The following is a 14089-nucleotide window of genomic DNA, read 5'->3' on the forward strand; positions in this document are numbered from 1 at the left end:
CTTGAGAAGGCTGGAAGCGCTTGGGAGATCCGCATCGGACAGTCCCGCACCCAACTCCCCTCTCTTGAGACCGGGGAATCATCTAGGCGCCCGCTCTCGGGGCAGTGGTGGGTTCCCTCGTTTCAGGACCCTCTGTCCTAAACCATCTGCCCTGTCGGTGACCGGGTTGCAGATAGACAAGAGTTCTTCTGTTGGGTCAGCGCCCATAATCTGACTCTAGTTCTTATTACGCAGCCGCGCCCGGCGGAAGTGCCGCGTTGACTAGTCGACCATCATGGGCGGATCGCCGCAGCTGAGTGAGCGCCAACACGTGGAACACGCGCCGTTTCCTCCGCCGCATCTTAATTCGCAGTACCCTGTCTCGGCGGCTCGTGGGAATGGACTCGTGGACTCGCATCAAGTCCCAGACGCCGATCGACATGTCAGCCGTCGTTCAGTACCGGCTGCTCAAAACACAGCGTCACATCCTCGCGCCGAGACGGACCCTTTAGATTTGCCTTATAAATCGAATGCTCACCCAGGCAGCTCGGGGTCCTCCCAAGATCTCGTTCTCCAGTCGCAAACACAGAACCCGTCAGACTCGTTGGATCATTCGACCGTGCAGAGTGGTCATTCGCCCAAGCGGCCACAACCGCAACCACAATCTCAACCCATAGAATCGAGGAACCTCCCCACGATAGTTTCACATGAGGCTAGACCGACCCAAGATCCAAGAGATAACGGCGCCCAATCGTTTACAACACCCAAAAGTCCACCAGAAATGTTAGTGGGCCGGAAGCGAACGGCGATGGGCGTGGCCAAACCAGGCAGTCCGCAAGATCATTATAGTGCAGGTCAGACGAGCTCCGGAAGACGGCGTTCTGAAAGTATTGGCTCGCTTTCGCATGGAAGTAGGATCGCGGCTGTAAGTTGACAGCGCATATCTACTTGGCTGAAGTCTTCGAAAACTGACCTCAAAGAAGTTGTCCGTACATCTCCGTACCCGCCTGTCTTATGCTGCCTCCAAGATCGAGAAAAGCCGCCAAGCAAACAATGCTCGGTTTCCCATGGGACTACTGACAAATAACTCTCGAGCACCTCCCACGGATCCAGACACGCTGAAACGCATGGGGCTTTATCCATTCCCCGACGAATCATCGGAATCTCATCAAATAATGGACATGGGCTCTCCCGATGGCACAACTGTATCCGCGCCGGATCCGTCAGCGCCATCTCAGTCACATTTTCAACCAGAGCCTTTGCGAGCGTCGCCAACAATCTGCTCCGGTTCATCCACGCCGTTCATGCCCCATCACGATCGGTCAAGATCCCATGGTTCAACGCCAACGATCCCGCGACTTGCCCCGCCGGCAGACATCATTCCGAAGAGTAGTAATTCACGGCGTAGAAGGCCAAATCCCAACGAAGCATACAACCCTCACCGATACTCTCCCTTTCCCCTTCATCGGCGGCACCACTCGCAGCAAGAATTCGGTGTTTCAAAGCCAGCTACCAGTTCGGAAACAGTCCTGGTACCTGGGACACCTCCTCCTCAGCCGCTATCTGGGGCAATCTCAACGCCGTATGGCTCCTTATCCAATAGACATATACAAGGTACAGCGATGGAGCAGGATGCCATCGAGACTCTCCTTTTCATGTCCAGTCCGGGACATTCGGGCTATTATTCCCATTCCCAGAATTCTCAGCCTCAACCGAGCTTGATACAGAACAGCGTTAGCAACTCAAGAGACTCCACGTCCAGTTCGAGATTGGGGCAGGAGTCCCACCACAAGGATGAAAGTGACCGGTCCGGTTCCCATGGGCACGGTTCGAATGCTGGCTTGGAGTCACAAGCAGGTGATGAGATTGATCGTATGCTAGACCAAATGGACAGTGACAGCGAGGATGAGAAGGCCCTATCTCGTCATCAGTCCGACAATCTGAGCACAAACTCCAATCAGAAAAAGAGCACAAGCGAACAGGATACTCCAAGGGGGTCGTGAACCATCTGGCTGGCTATGAGTTATGTCATCGACCTACCGAACGACGTTGTAATCCTCGTTTCTTGCTCCATGGCTTCTTGGTTACATTGTTTGCATTATACACCAGAGACATCGTTCCGCACATAAACCGCAATTCTTGGGCGCCTTTGCAGTCACTATAATGACAGCATGAAGTGGAGCTTTTGATTCTTCTTGGTTGTGGGGGTTGACGGAACTTTTATATATATTATGACTCGCTGCTACGGTTTACATGTCAATTGGCTATAGCTTGAGCTATTGGATGGCTCGGAATGCCGTTGGAGACGTGAGACTGCAGGATGGTGGAGATCCTCGGCAACGCCGTTGTTTATCTAGGAAATACACCGACCGGTCTTGCGCCTTTTATCTTTATCCTCCTTCCATCTTTCCCACCGACCTCAATTCTACAACGCTTATCAAAAATGTCTACCAGCGACAACTCTAGCGGTCCATCGTCGACTCCCTTCGAAGAAGGGGCCTTTCTTCCAGGCGGACACAACACCGATCCCCCGCTCCCCGAAGACAGCCCCACGGCCAACTACAAGCTCAACCACCTCATGCTCCGCATCCGCGACCCCAAACGCACCCTCCACTTCTTCGTCGACCTCATGGGCATGCGCACCGTCTTCACCATGAACACCGGCCCTTTCACCCTCTACTATCTCGGGTACCCGTCCACGGCCACCGACCGCGCCGATCTCCCCGCCTGGGCCTCCAAGGTCTCGAACCCGCGCAATCTCGCCCAGACCCTCGGGCTGCTGGAACTGTGCCACGTCCACGGCACCGAGTCCGCCCCGGACAGCCAGATCTCCACCGGCAACGAGCCCCCGCACCTGGGGTTCGCGCACCTCGGATTCACCGTCCCGGACGTCCCCGCGGCTGTCGCCCGCCTGCGCGCCGAGGGCGTCACCATCTTCAAGGAACTCGGCGATAGTTCTCGCGAGAGCGTACCTCTGAGTCAATGGGAAGCGGACCGCGGTATCGGCGTCGGCGAGATCCATCCGAACTATAAGCGGTTTTTCGATCAGATCGCCTACGTGCTTGATCCGGTGGGTTGTCAATCTCCATCTACAGTCCTACACTACATACCTACCTACCTACACATGGATAGAAAACATCCAAAAAAGCGATAACCAGCTAGCTAACCAAACCGAGCTATCTCTCTGCTAGGATGGATACATCGTCGAACTCATCTCCCAGAACATGCAGTAATTTGAATTCTTCAAGAAGATACTGCAGACCCACTAACGGTTGAGTTGTTGCCCCCTCCCCCTGTCTCTTTTCTACCCTGGCCAATGCCAACCAGTCGATCAACCGGACTTTGTACATAGATACATACCATATATACCTGCAGGCACCAAAAATAAATAGACATGCATGCATTGAATGCAGTACAATACACTAACTACTAGCGATCACGTTCAAAGCAAATCATGAACTGCAATGTCTTCATCCTCGCACCGAATGCAAGTCAGAGGGAGAGAGCATGTACATACATACATACAATAGACATGCAGATGTCAGCAAAACAAGCGAAAGACGATATGCCCGCATTCAATTGATCATCCTCAAAGCGTAGGATAGATAACTAGGACACGAGAACACAACATTATACGTAGGCAGAGAAGGACAAAAAAGGTAGATAGATAGATAGGTTATGTATGCATTCGCGCACGTATGTATACAGAAACAGAAAACCAACGAGCAAAGAAAAAAAAAGAAGTGGTGGTTGTTGTTGTTGTTGTTGTTGTTAGACTATCAACGGCACCAAATAAGATCTATCATAACATAATCTATTCCATGCCCCAGGTATCATCCACCTCAGCGACATCGTAATCGACATCCGCGTTCCCGTTTCCGTCTCTCGGCTTTCCCGGCTGATCCGGCGGCGGCGGAAGAGAAGAGCTCGTGATGTCCATGGCGGTGTCTTCGTCGGAGGCAGTTTTGGCATCGGATTCGAGGCCCGAGGGTGCTGGGGGAAGGGAGATAGGGGGGTTGGGCACCCAGGCGAGCTGGACGTCGCCGACCGAGGGGATCTTCCAGGGTCCGCGCATGAATTTCTCGGCGATGTAGCGTTCCTTGAAGGCGACGATGAGGGAGTTGGGATCTTCGGAATGGGGCTCGATGGATTCGTATTCGCCGACGCCCTGAGGGGTGGTGTTAGTAAGTAAGTGAGAGGAGGGTAGAAGTTGGTTTAGAAGGGAGAAACTTACGATCAGGAACTGCCGCAATGCTTCGTCCTTCTCGGTATCAAAGTCAACGCCGGAGATGGCGATCCGCTTCGGTCGGTTGTCTAGACGAAGTACGCCGCCGCGCCCACGCGCCATACCACCGCGTCCGCGGAAGCCTCCACGGTAGGACGGATCGTATCCACCACGACCTCGTGGAGCAAAACCGCCTCTTCCGAGATATCCTCGGCCCCGACCACGGTAGCCAAAGGGGGAAGCCGATTCCGAGCCATTGGGGTCAATGCCGAGAGTCTTCGCCTCGGCTTCCAGAGCAGCCAATTGTGCCCGCAGTTGTTTGGTCTGGTCACTGGAGTTCTCTTGGGACGGAGACCGAGACTCTCCGTCTCCAGATCCATTGCCATTACTGGCGCCATCTCCGCCCAGTCTCCGCAGAAGCCGCTCCTTTTCTTCCTCTTGTTTCTTCAAGAGTTCCTCGCGCTGTTTCTCCAAGGCTTGTCGAGCGTCCTCGGTCTCCTTGCGCCTCTTCATCTTCTCTTCATGCGACTTTTGCGCCTCTTCCTGCTGTTTTTCGAATTCCTCGGGATCGAATGACGGCGTTTCATCCATGGCATCGCCCGGAGCTGGTCGCTGTTCATGACTGCGATCGTTCTTGGGCTTATGCCAGTACACCTTGACGAACCGGTTATCAAAGATCACCTTGGGACTGGACCACGCCCGCTTAGCAGCGGCATGACTGTCGTACGTGATCAAAGCGAGACGCCGGTGTGCCTGTATCGAGACTTCAACGATTTCACCGTACTGAGAAAAGAACTCGCGTATCGTTGCTTCGTCGAGTTTGTCGTCAGGGATTTGTTCGACGACAATCGTTGTGATCGAAGTATCGTCATTGGGACCGGCCGATGAGAGCTCTGTCCGACGTCCCCGGCCTCCAAATCCACCGCGGTCTCCCCGGCCCCGGCCGCGACCTCTGTCACTGCCACGGAATGGAGAGTCTATATTCCGTCTCTGGAAGTCCGTCACGATGTTAGACGATTTCGGATCATATTCTATGCAAAAGCTCGTGTTAGCTATCTGAAAGCATACGGGACGAATAGTGGGTGGAGCATACCGTCTTCCTTCGAGGCCCCGGGAATAGCGTCATGCTGGTAGGGGCAAGCTGCCCCGAGGTAACAAATACCCTGAGTCTCGTAGAAGGGACAACGTTCAGAAGTCTTCGGCATCATTTGATCAGGGGGTTGACCGGGACCACCTGTGGGTGGCATGGGCATCGGAGGCATTCCAGGCATCTGCGGGAAGCCCATGCTCTGCATCGCCATCATTGCCGCCATCGGGTTATTTTCATCAAACGGAGGGAACGAGGGAGGCATGACGGGGAAACCACCCGGCCCCGGAGGAGGGAATTGCCCCGGTCCACCTGGAGGACCACGCCCATCTCGGCCCATCCAATCTCCGCGACCACCCCCACGGCCCCGACGCGGAGTCTTGAAAGTCCGGTGCTGAGGAACATCCTCCCGATCCTGGTCGTTCTGGAAACCTTCGTGGAAGCTGCGCTTGCGGTTGAAGCCGGGCGCGTCAGTTTGCGACTGAGGGAACTGGCCCATGGGAGAGCCATATGCGCCCTTCGAAGGACCCGAGGGTGGGTTAAACGGAGCCGATTGCGGATTGAATGGCGCCGACTGGGGGTTAAACGGAGTCGACTGCTGAGGCGCCGACTCAATGCTGGGATTCTCATGGGCGAGCGAGGCTTGGGGCTGTGTCGGAGGAGGCTGTTTGGGCGCGAACGTAGCAAACAGCTCATTGACGAACTGTGCAGTATCTAGACCCCGGCCATGATTAATTAGAGCGAAGTTCCCCTAGTGTCAATGGGTACGGGTAATATCCGGCGCACGAACGTTCTCTCAAAAAATCCTCCAAATTCTCCTCCGAGGCCTTTCGGATCTCCTCATCCGGAGCATCGGTTCGGATAAGTGCCAGCACATAGTCAGCTAGGACATCGGCATCAGCGTCAGATCTGTGTGGGTTCACATTGTCATGATTAGCATCGAGTCCTTTTGTCCCATCCGGACAAGCTGCATCAAGGAGCCGTACATGTCCTCCAGCTTCTTCACCACCCAGTTCTTCACCTCCTCCGCTTGCGCTTCTGTGAGCTGCATTGTCGCACAGGTGAGACGGAGAAGGAAATCTGCACAGAAAGAATTTAATTCGACGTTCGCGGGCAGGGACCGTCGCGACGGTTGAGGTCAGGTGCAGTCTTCGATCGTTTCTTCCCACCACTCGACTGCAGTCTTGGGAGAATTCAGGTATATAGATGGCAGGGATAGAACTTGAAGAGACGGAGAAGATGTTTTTTAGAACAAGCCGATCAGACCATCCCGAGGCGGCAAGTGTAAGGGAAAGGTGATAATTCAAAGGAAAAAAAGTTGCGTAGCAGATCGCCGAAGCTGGGGAAACGCGAGCGAACGCGGATGACGGGTCACGTGGGCGGTGCAGAACAATAACCGCCAAGCCATTCCTACACCACACCGTGAGTTTCCCTCGACGGAGTAGTTCGAGTCCGATAAATACTATCCTTTACCATCTACGTCTACAGAGTGTATGCTACCACTTCGAACTTGTGAACTACTTTCTCATATTTTTTTTCTCTCGTCCAAAAGAGAACAGCAAACTTGAAATAGGAAAAAAGTCCTCACAGTCGTTAACATAACAATAAAAGAAAAGCCATAGCAAATGCTCGTGCACTCCTGGATTCTACTACTTCTAGGTATCGAAAAGGTCCACATACGACATTAAGCTGCGGTGTCTGAATTTTGGTTGTGTTGATTGTGGGTATGGCCCCTAACATAGACTTTGTATTGCGTTCGTCGATCTCATAAATGTAGGATGCCAGCTACTATTGAACTGACGCCTAAAAAGTTTGTAAAGAACGTTTTTACAGCTTGTCGTAGTACTAGATTGCAGTGTTAGTGATGTTTGAGAAAAGAAAGAGGGAAAGATAGCACTTACGTTCTCGTATCCGGGAACGTTCTCCTTGAGACCCTTGCGCTTACGCATCTCCATGACGACCTGACCGGGCTTGGTGGTGGTGTCAAGAGGAGATCCACCGGGGAGGATAGCCCAGTGATCGAAGACAGACTGGGGGAAGGCCTGACCACCGGTGGCCTGGCGGAGATCTCCGGGGAAACCGAAGGACTCGTTGACGGGCAGGTAAGCCTTGACGTTGAACAGAGGAGTACCGGGACGCTGCTCCTCAGTGTAGACGTGACCACGACGGCGGGTAAGGACACCGTAGATACCACCCATGGCCTGCTCGGGAACCTGGATCTCGACGTTGAAGATGGGCTCGAGAAGACCGGGGTCGGCAAGCAGGGTGGCGGCGTACAGAGCACGACGGGCAGTGGGGATGATCTGACCACCACCACGGTGGATGGCATCAGCGTGCAGGGTCACATCAAGGATGTTGAAGCGGATAGCACGCATGGGCTCCTCGGCAACGGGACCCTCGCGGGTGGCCCACTGGAAACCAGAGACGACAGAGTCCTTGATTTCGTTAAGGTACTGGACGGCCTTGGTCTGGTCAATGAGCAAGTTGGCACCGTTGGTGTCGGGACCGAAACACCAGATCTTACGGGCGTCGGTGACATCCCAGCCGTACTCGTCAGCCATGACACGGGCACGAGCCTTGAAATCGTCACGGGGGTTGATCTTGCCAGACTCGATGGCAAGGGCGACCTCCTCGTCCATGGGCTCAGCAGTGAGGTACAGACGGTTGTGCTTGTTGGGCGACTTGGAGAGAGCGGTCATGCTGGACTGAGCAGTAACGGTCTCACGGTAGGGCACAACGGGGTCGGAGATACGGAGGGGAATACCGGCGTGGTCCTCCTCGAGATCCTTCAAGCAGATCTCCAGGTGAAGCTCACCAGCACCAGCAACGACGTGCTGACCGGACTCAGAGATGAAGGTCAGGACACAGGGGTCGGACTTGGACAGACGCTTCAGACCCTCGACCAGCTTGGGCAGATCCTGGGCGTTCTTGACCTCAACGGAACGCTGCACGACGGGAGAGACGGAGAATCTCATGACCTTCAGGTTGTGGGCAGTCTCGGAGGTGGTGAGGGTACCAGACTTGAGCAAGAACTGGTCGACACCAACCAGACCGACGATGTTACCGGCGGGAACATCCTCAATGGGCTCGACGAAACGACCCATCATCAGGATGGTACGCTGGATGGCCTTGATGAAGAGATCCTCCTTCTTGCCAGGGGTGTAGTTGGGACCCTGGATACGGACCTTCAGACCGGACTTGACGGTACCGGAGTAGACACGACCGAAAGCGTAGAAACGACCCTTATCGGAGGTGGGCACCATCTTGGAGACGTAAAGCATGAGAGGAGCCTTGGCATCACAGTCACGGATACCGATGGCGCAGTCGTCATCAGCGGGACCCTCGTACAGAGTCTCGGCACGGTACTTCTGGGCGGTGACGGGCGAAGGCAGGTGGATACAGATCATCTCCAGCATGGCGTCGGCGGCGGGCAAGAACTTGCGCATGACAGTCTTGAGCAGAGCCTTGCCAACGAGGTCCTTCTCGTCGGAGGCCAGCTTGATGTCGAGCTTCTCAAGCAGGGTGGGGATCTCCTCCTTCTTGTCGTTGTTGACAGCGTTGAAGATCTTGAAGATGGGGTCCAAGATGAACTGGTTGAAGGCACGCTCAAGGGGCTTGCCATCAGCCTCGGGCTTGTTGGTCCACTTCTTGGTCTTGGGGTTGAAGTAGTTGTCACCCTATTCAGTTAGGTTAGCGACCGAGTTCCCATCATAGATTGGGGTTTGCAGAGTGATATAACTTACCCACAGACGCTCAAGCATCTTCTTGCGGTCAACACCGAACTTCTTGGCGTACTTGACGGCGAACTGGCGGACGGTGAAAGCCCAGCCGTGGAGACCGGAACCGAAAGCAACGGTACCGCGGTCGGGGTAGACCTGGACGTCACCAAGGGCCTTGTCGAGGTAGGTGGAGATGATGACGTTGACGGACTCGATGGTACGAGAGAAGGACTGGTACAGATCCTCCTTGGAGACCTGCAGCTCGAGCAGAGCACGGTCGACCTTGTTGATGATAAGGACGGGCTTGATACGCTCGGTCAGGGCCTGACGCAGGACGGTCTCGGTCTGGACACAGACACCGGAGACACAGTCGACGACGACCAGGGCACCATCGGTAACACGGAGAGCGGCCGTGACCTCGGACGAGAAATCAACGTGACCGGGGGAATCGATCAAGTTGATCAAGAACTCGTGACCATCGACGGCCTGAGGGATTTCCTTCAGATCCTCGGGGTCGGGGAACTTGGCGTACAGGGAGATGGCAGTGGACTTGATGGTAATGCAACGGTCCTGCTCATCGGGACGAGTGTCCATGAAACGGGTCTCACCAGCCTTGGCAGCGGAAATGATACCGGCACGCTGGACCATGGAGTCACTGAGAGTGGACTTTCCGTGATCGACTATCCCATCCGTTAGTATATATGGCCAGGTCCACAGACAGAATGTAGTTCGACATACCGTGAGCAATGACCGACATGTTACGGATGTTGGCCTTGCGGTCCATCAGGGACCGGATCTACTTCATAGTTAGTGATGATGTCTTCTTCCAGTTTTTTTTTTTTTCGTCTGCCAAGATTTTTTTTTTTCGCTCCTCATCGACTTGACAATCTGCAGTTTTGTATAGGCGCGGGGAAGGTATACGGACCTCTTCGATAGTGAAGCTGTAGAAACCATTGTTAGCATACTGATTTCAATGATTCCATAGCGATCCGAAGCTCGTAGCAAAGCAACAGAAATGGGGATAACGTACTTAACCATCTTGACGGTATTTCCTTGTCAAGAGCCTTAGAGGCGGGGTTATGAGATAAAAGAAAAAGAAAAGAGAAACGACACACAAGGATCCTGATCGAGGACTAACTCGACCTTCAGATCAATAGGACAAAAGGACCTATGTGCGCTACTCCAAAAGAACGGAGAACTGAGGGCTTCACGGAGGAAGGTGAAGAGGGAGAGGGAGAGAAGACGAGGTGGTCGGCAGAAGAGGGGAAGGACGAGAGAAAAGCGAGAGAAGTGGGGCCTGGGATTTTTTCCGATTTCAAATCCGGGATGTGCGTTTTTTCCCGCTTATGCCCCTCGTTATCTTACCGTACGGTTGTCTCTATGGCCTACAGTTGACTCGATTTGCCTCGCAACCATGGTTTATCCGTCTAGATGGCTCATCTTGTGAGTCACAGAGAAGAGCACTGTCAGCTGCAAAGTATAATGGACCATTCCCAGTGGCATGTCGATGCAAGAAGGACTTCTCCAGTATGGACTCTGGAGTCTGGACATAGTCATACGGTGGTATTACCAATCAGCATGACCATACTCCCTACTACTCGGTCAAATACCAGATATTACCAGATTGATCCGGTCGTGCAGCAACTCGCCACCAACCCTACTTGAAACTGCCTAGCACTGCCCGGGGTTTTGGTTGATTACCAAGCGTTGCCTCTGTGGCATGACCTTAGGAGTACTATCGAAATTCCTCATAATAATAGTAATAGTTATGATAATAAGATGTCTGTGTCCATGAGTCGAAGCTCGTAAGCTCCAAGTAGATGATGTAAGAACCGGACAAAGAGAAAGTGCGGATTGCATGACATGCAATACATCCATACAGTCTTACAGTCATTAGTCTCTAACTCCTTCTTAACTCCGCTTGGGCATGGAGGGGCCTGCAGATTCTTTTTTTTTTTTTTTTTTTTTTTTTTCGGCCTCTCCTCCGGTGCGGGACTTGCAATAACAACAAGTCAAAAACCGCCCTGATCTGACATCGATTTAGCGTCATCCTGTCGCCTAAAAATTTGGCAAATTTTTTTCTCACCATCTCACGCTCGAAATTTATCTTGGCTGACTAAGGCCCAGCGCATGTGCCCTCAATGATCCATGCCTTTGGCTGGAATTTAATTTAGCCTTGATGTATTTCTGGATGCTTATTGTTTGCTTTATCAGAGAAGAAACCACCGATATAATTCCTCCGGATCATTTTTCAGGGACACATTAGTATGTCGGTTGTTGTCTGATTTCAAGGACAGTAGTCTTCTAGTGTAATTTCCCCGGCTCTTGTAAAGTGGTCCAAAAGAATCATACAATCGAGCAAAATACTTACTAGACGAAGACTAATGCTCTACTCCATAGCAACATGCGGGGAAGCATGGTAGGTAAGCTTCGTAAGGTTTGCGGTTCAATGATCTGCTGCGCCTGCAGTATCACTGTATACACAACGAAACTGATCGCTACCAAGCTAAAAGGACTTGAATTCTTTTCCTACAGAATGAGAACATCTCAGGAAAGAGCTCTCTCTATATGATTTGATCTGGTTTTTTATCCGTTGTTGCTGCTAATTTTGCTGTGGTGTGATGTACTCCGTATACTCGCGTACCCACCGAGTAATAGAATTTGAGACCTTCAGTATAGTGAAATGAAACAAAATAAAGACTCGATCTGATAGTATTCTATCATTAACCAATTCTATCCTCAGTAGTAGTAGTATTGGATCAACGTCCGGAACAAGGAGTAGGCGGAACCAGATGACCCTTGTACCTCGAACCTACCTCACTTTACTGACCTTCTTTGGGTATTGGGACGTGCTATGCCAATGAATCTATATCTAAATGAATAACATGACCTGTCGAGTTGGCGATGTATCTGCATGCATATATCTGTAACACCCCGCGGTCGGAGAAGCAAAGAACCAACAAAGGTGAATCCTCAGATAACCCCCAAGAAGAGTAAGACAAAATCACTGAGTACCGTGAGACATATATACTTCTTAGATCTTAATCTTCCAGGTTGTCTACGCTCGTAAGTTTTTATCTTGTAGAGTGAATCCGCTATCAAGATCAGATAAGATTGCCCCTGAGAATCACCCGCTGCTTGGGTTGCCGTTCAACGTTGCAACTTTCTAGTCTGTACAACCCCCATTCAAACATACGGATCACCCTACCTGCCAGGCTGCCACCCAAAACCCCCCATCAATCTGATCCAATCCATACTATACAACATCTCAACATGCAAGTGAACCCCGATGTTCCAATCAATATTGTCCTTGGCAAATGCCGCACGCGGCCTTGGCGCTCAATGCCCAGCGTCTAGTGCCCCAACTTCGAGGCTGTGCCCCCGTCAAACCAAAGATTTTTCTCCCCTCCCATCTCAGCAGCAAATGGCTTGGGGTCTTTTGATCTGATAATTCTGTTGAACGTTAAGCTCTCTTGTCGTGGTCTTGGTATTCCTCGTTGTTCGTGAACCGACTCCCAGATTCCTACCAGCTCGGAGCTAGATACAGAATACAAGCCGGCAAAGATGACTCCGACGCTGACGGATCCGTTCGATCTCCTACAATACAAGACATCGGTGGCCGAACAGCGACGCTGGGTGCCCTTTTCGAAGTCTGACGACAACGAGAAGAACGATTTCTACCGCCAGCAGAATGAGATGATCGACGGGTTCCTGGGGAGCGCGGACGAGGAACGTCTCAAGGCTGAAGATACCGCAGAGAACGGAGGCAAGGTGAAGCTGGCGGTGCGCGCCAGTTTCGTGGTCAATTTCTGTCTCTTCGTGATTCAACTCTACGCGGCCATCTCTACCGGCTCGCTCTCCCTCTTCGCCACCGCTGCCGACGCGTTCATGGATCTTGTCTCTTCCATCGTCATGCTAATCACGTCGCGCATGTCCTCGCGTCCCAAACCATACAAATACCCCGTGGGGCGGAGACGTATCGAGACGATGGGCGTCATTATGTTCTGTGCCCTGATGACCACCGTGGCCGTGGAGCTGATCATCGAGTCGGCCAAGTCGCTGGCCGGGGGAGAAACAGATTCCGATGACCTGGCCACGGTGCCGATTATTTGCGTTGGTGTGGCAATTTTCTGCAAGTTTGTACTGTGCGTGTACTGCTATGGCTTGCGGCGGTACCCGGCGGCCCATGTCTTCTTCATCGACCATCGCAACGATCTGGCCGTGAATGGCTTCGGTCTGATCATGTCTGTCGTGGGTGATCGGTTCGTGTGGTACCTCGATCCCATCGGTGCATGCTGCATTGCTCTCCTGATTCTGTTCTCGTGGGCCTCGACCGCGTTCGAGAACATGTGGCTGTTGGTCGGGAAGTCCGCTACCCGCGAGTTCCTGAACAAGGTTGTCTATGTGACGTTGACGCACGACTCGAGAATCGAAAAGGTCGACACTGTAAGTTCTACCTCTGTCCCCTTTGTAGTGTTATCATGATTGACCCGTCTAGTGCCGCGCATACCATGCCGGACAGCAACTCTATGTCGAAGTTGATATCGTCATGGACCCGGAGACCAAGCTGCGCGAGTCTCACGACGTGAGTCAAGCGCTGCAGCGCAAGCTAGAGGGCCTTGCCGATGTCGAGCGGGCATTCGTACATGTGGATTATGATTATGCTCATGATATCCACGAGGAGCACAGGCCCTTGTATGATCAAGTCGGGGCTGATTCATCGATCAGGACCTTGGTGAAGCGGTTTTTGTTTAAAGATGACCCTAAGACTGATGTAGAGGGAGTAGCTGGATAGGTGGGGTACTCAGAGGCAGTATTCTCTGATATCATTGATGTTCAAAGCGGTGCCAGCATTATAAATATGTCGTAATAATATATTGGAGTTAGTTTGTTAGATTAGCCAGCGAGGCGGTCCAAGCAAAGGGAAGACGTCTGTTGTTTAGTGAAAGAATACCTAATTGCCATTGTATCGTGTAGATACTTGGAGTCAAGTATGACGGAACATGGCTAAGGCTGGACGGATGGGGAAGGATAGGGCTAGGGCACCATGTGGGTCACCTGCCATTTGCCCAGCTCTCA

The 14089-nt window shown here is 52.5% G+C and overlaps 5 protein-coding genes across 5 annotated transcripts; 3 read left to right on the top strand and 2 right to left on the bottom strand.

The window, feature by feature from the left end:
• Window positions 1-274: 274 nt before the first annotated feature.
• Window positions 275-1982, top strand: LDX57_005115 (uncharacterized protein; the record flags this gene model as incomplete). The annotated part of the gene is made up of 2 exons (XM_046086793.1): window positions 275-904; window positions 960-1982. The coding sequence occupies 2 exons, from the start codon at window positions 275-277 to the stop codon at window positions 1980-1982; spliced, it is 1653 nt and encodes a 550-aa protein (XP_045942758.1).
• A 440-nt stretch (window positions 1983-2422) lies between these two features.
• LDX57_005116 (putative lactoylglutathione lyase (Glo1)) lies at window positions 2423-3212 on the top strand (the record flags this gene model as incomplete). Its single annotated transcript, XM_046086794.1, has 2 exons — window positions 2423-3049; window positions 3171-3212. 2 exons carry the CDS (start codon window positions 2423-2425, stop codon window positions 3210-3212), a joined length of 669 nt encoding a protein of 222 aa, XP_045942759.1.
• A 581-nt stretch (window positions 3213-3793) lies between these two features.
• Window positions 3794-6342, bottom strand: LDX57_005117 (CCCH zinc finger and RRM domain protein; the record flags this gene model as incomplete). Its single annotated transcript, XM_046086795.1, has 5 exons — window positions 3794-4147; window positions 4214-5235; window positions 5298-6005; window positions 6082-6200; window positions 6278-6342. 5 exons carry the CDS (start codon window positions 6340-6342, stop codon window positions 3794-3796), a joined length of 2268 nt encoding a protein of 755 aa, XP_045942760.1.
• A 776-nt stretch (window positions 6343-7118) lies between these two features.
• EFT2 (elongation factor 2) lies at window positions 7119-9794 on the bottom strand (the record flags this gene model as incomplete). The annotated part of the gene is made up of 4 exons (XM_046086796.1): window positions 7119-7136; window positions 7193-8968; window positions 9035-9690; window positions 9749-9794. The coding sequence occupies 4 exons, from the start codon at window positions 9792-9794 to the stop codon at window positions 7119-7121; spliced, it is 2496 nt and encodes an 831-aa protein (XP_045942761.1).
• Window positions 9795-12294: 2500 nt separating this feature from the next.
• Window positions 12295-13936, top strand: LDX57_005119 (cation diffusion facilitator family transporter). The gene is made up of 2 exons (XM_046086797.1): window positions 12295-13456; window positions 13509-13936. Exons 1-2 carry the CDS (start codon window positions 12575-12577, stop codon window positions 13803-13805), a joined length of 1179 nt encoding a protein of 392 aa, XP_045942762.1. The 5' UTR covers window positions 12295-12574; the 3' UTR covers window positions 13806-13936.
• Window positions 13937-14089: the final 153 nt, after the last annotated feature.

Source organism: Aspergillus melleus, assembly GCF_016097325.1.
Source record: "Aspergillus melleus strain CBS 546.65 chromosome Unknown contig3, whole genome shotgun sequence".
NCBI classification, from domain to species: Eukaryota; Fungi; Ascomycota; class Eurotiomycetes; order Eurotiales; family Aspergillaceae; genus Aspergillus; species Aspergillus melleus.

Excerpts from the sequence above, each read along its gene's own strand:
- LDX57_005119 (XM_046086797.1), top strand. The coding sequence starts at position 12,575 with ATGACTCCGACGCTGACGGATCCGTTCGATCTCCTACAATACAAGACA. Across the intron at positions 13,457-13,508 it reads GAATCGAAAAGGTCGACACT|TGCCGCGCATACCATGCCGG; the intron begins GTAAGTTCTACC and ends TGACCCGTCTAG.